Genomic DNA, 1,871 nt, shown 5'->3' with positions numbered 1-1,871 from the left:
CACTGTTGTCGCTTGCAAAATCAAAATGACGGCGTCGTGGGTGGAAACTTACAGTTTAAGGGGCTGTAATATTATAATGAGATCCCTGCCACGTCACCAAGGGAGCGAAATCAGACGCGCTCGTTTTCTCAGACGCTTGCAGAAAAAGGCTTCCCAAAACAAAGTTACTGGGTTAATCTTTTTCACGTTTCCTTGGTTGGTAGATGCACCAGGGACCTGATTATAGCACTTACAACCTGGAAAAGTCAGATTTTCATGATATGTCACCTTAAACATTTGTAATACGTCATATGTACTGCTTTATGTTGAGATTTGGTCGCTATGATCTGGAAAAGAACAGCATGTGTGCAGAACTCATACAAGTGGAAACAGAAGAGTAAATAAAGGCAGATTCATTTTGAAGGATTCAACTCTTCCTTTAAAATGTCACTCACATCATTTCACACCTGTGCCTCCAGCTCCATTAGGCCTGTACGATTTGCCTATAAGTCATTTGCTTATGTTTTACATCCTATAGTTAACTCTGTGTGAACACGTGCATCCCCTCTGCAAGTTAATCTTTAAATACAACCAAATTTTGCCCCCAATTTTGCTTGCACCTGTTCTTTAGACCGGCTTTGTCAGAGTTCTCATAACGTTTGCTCTTTGTTGTGTGTGTTGTTCAGAGACTGGCATGGGAGCAGCAGGACCCCGAGTACAGGAAGTTGAGTTTTCTGCCACAGAAGTTGGCCTGCCTGCGGGCCGTTCCTGCGTACTCGCGCTTCATTCACGAGCGGTTCGAGCGCTGCCTCGACCTGTACCTGTGTCCCCGGCAGCGCAAGATGAGGGTGAGAGACCTCTGCATCCGGTTCTGTACAAATAAACTGTACAGGCAATACTTAAAGATGAAGATGGCTTCATTTTCTGTATGTCACCAAACAGAATTATGAATTGCAGAATCACCAAAAAAACAATTATATCCACCTTATTTTTCAATGCAAAAGTAAGCCGTTTTCGGTCAATGTGTGAGACTTCCTGTTCATTATCTGCTGTAGTGAAATAACGAGAAGAATAACAAAGTGCAATAAACGGTAAAACTGTTTGCACTTTCAAACCAGTGTGTTCATAATTAAGATAATACATTAAAATAATATGGTAAGACACCAGTTTGAAATGTCAAGCAACAAAGCAAGCTGTTTTGTACAGCTAAAAATAGCTGGAAGCGGATGACACTGGAAGCCAGACATATTAAATGTACAAATGGCTGCGGCAGCTCTTACAGGAAAAAATAAGGTGGATATCTTCAGTTAATTCCTGTCAGGTTAGTTTGGTTCTACACATGGGATTTGATATATATGTCTGGATTTAGTTGTTGTAGTTGATTAGCAATTTACTGGCAATAAGACAGCAATGTGATGTCAAATCACATTAAAGAAAAAATTATTAAATAAAATCATAAATGACATTATTTTTCATATACATATAAAAATGTCAATTGTTTTATTTAGTAAAAGTAATATTAATGAGTGTTATTACATCATTCACAATTATTTCATATACATTAAAGAAATAGTATAATAAATTATTATAATAATACAATTAAAGTGAAAAGTGAAAGTGACGATGATAAAGATATCATTGAGCATAATTCATTATATAAAAATCCTATTCCTATATATGAGCAAACGCTGTCAAACGATTAATCATGATTAATCTCATCCAAAATAAAAGGTTTTGTTTTTTGTTTTTGTTTACATAATATATGTGTGTGTACTGTGTATATTTATTATGTATATATAAATACACACACATGCATGTATATATTTAAGAAAAATATGTTACGTTTATATATGAAATATATTTATATATATATATATATATATATTTATATT

General features: G+C 35.4%; 1 protein-coding gene across 1 annotated transcript in view; it reads left to right on the top strand.

The window, feature by feature from the left end:
* The window catches only part of LOC107753474 (ribosome biogenesis protein bop1-like), a 45,353-nt gene that overhangs the window by 20,986 nt on the left and 22,496 nt on the right, over positions 1-1,871 (top strand). The window contains exon 6 of the mRNA XM_016569626.1: positions 666-827. Within this exon, the coding sequence (XP_016425112.1) occupies positions 666-827 (162 nt within the window). The remainder of the gene's footprint in view (positions 1-665; positions 828-1,871) is intronic.

This window comes from Sinocyclocheilus rhinocerous, unplaced genomic scaffold (assembly GCF_001515625.1).
Source record: "Sinocyclocheilus rhinocerous isolate Xijiao unplaced genomic scaffold, SAMN03320098_v1.1 scaffold1403, whole genome shotgun sequence".
NCBI lineage: Eukaryota > Metazoa > Chordata > Actinopteri > Cypriniformes > Cyprinidae > Sinocyclocheilus > Sinocyclocheilus rhinocerous.
This window is presented reverse-complemented; position numbering and strand designations above follow the sequence as displayed.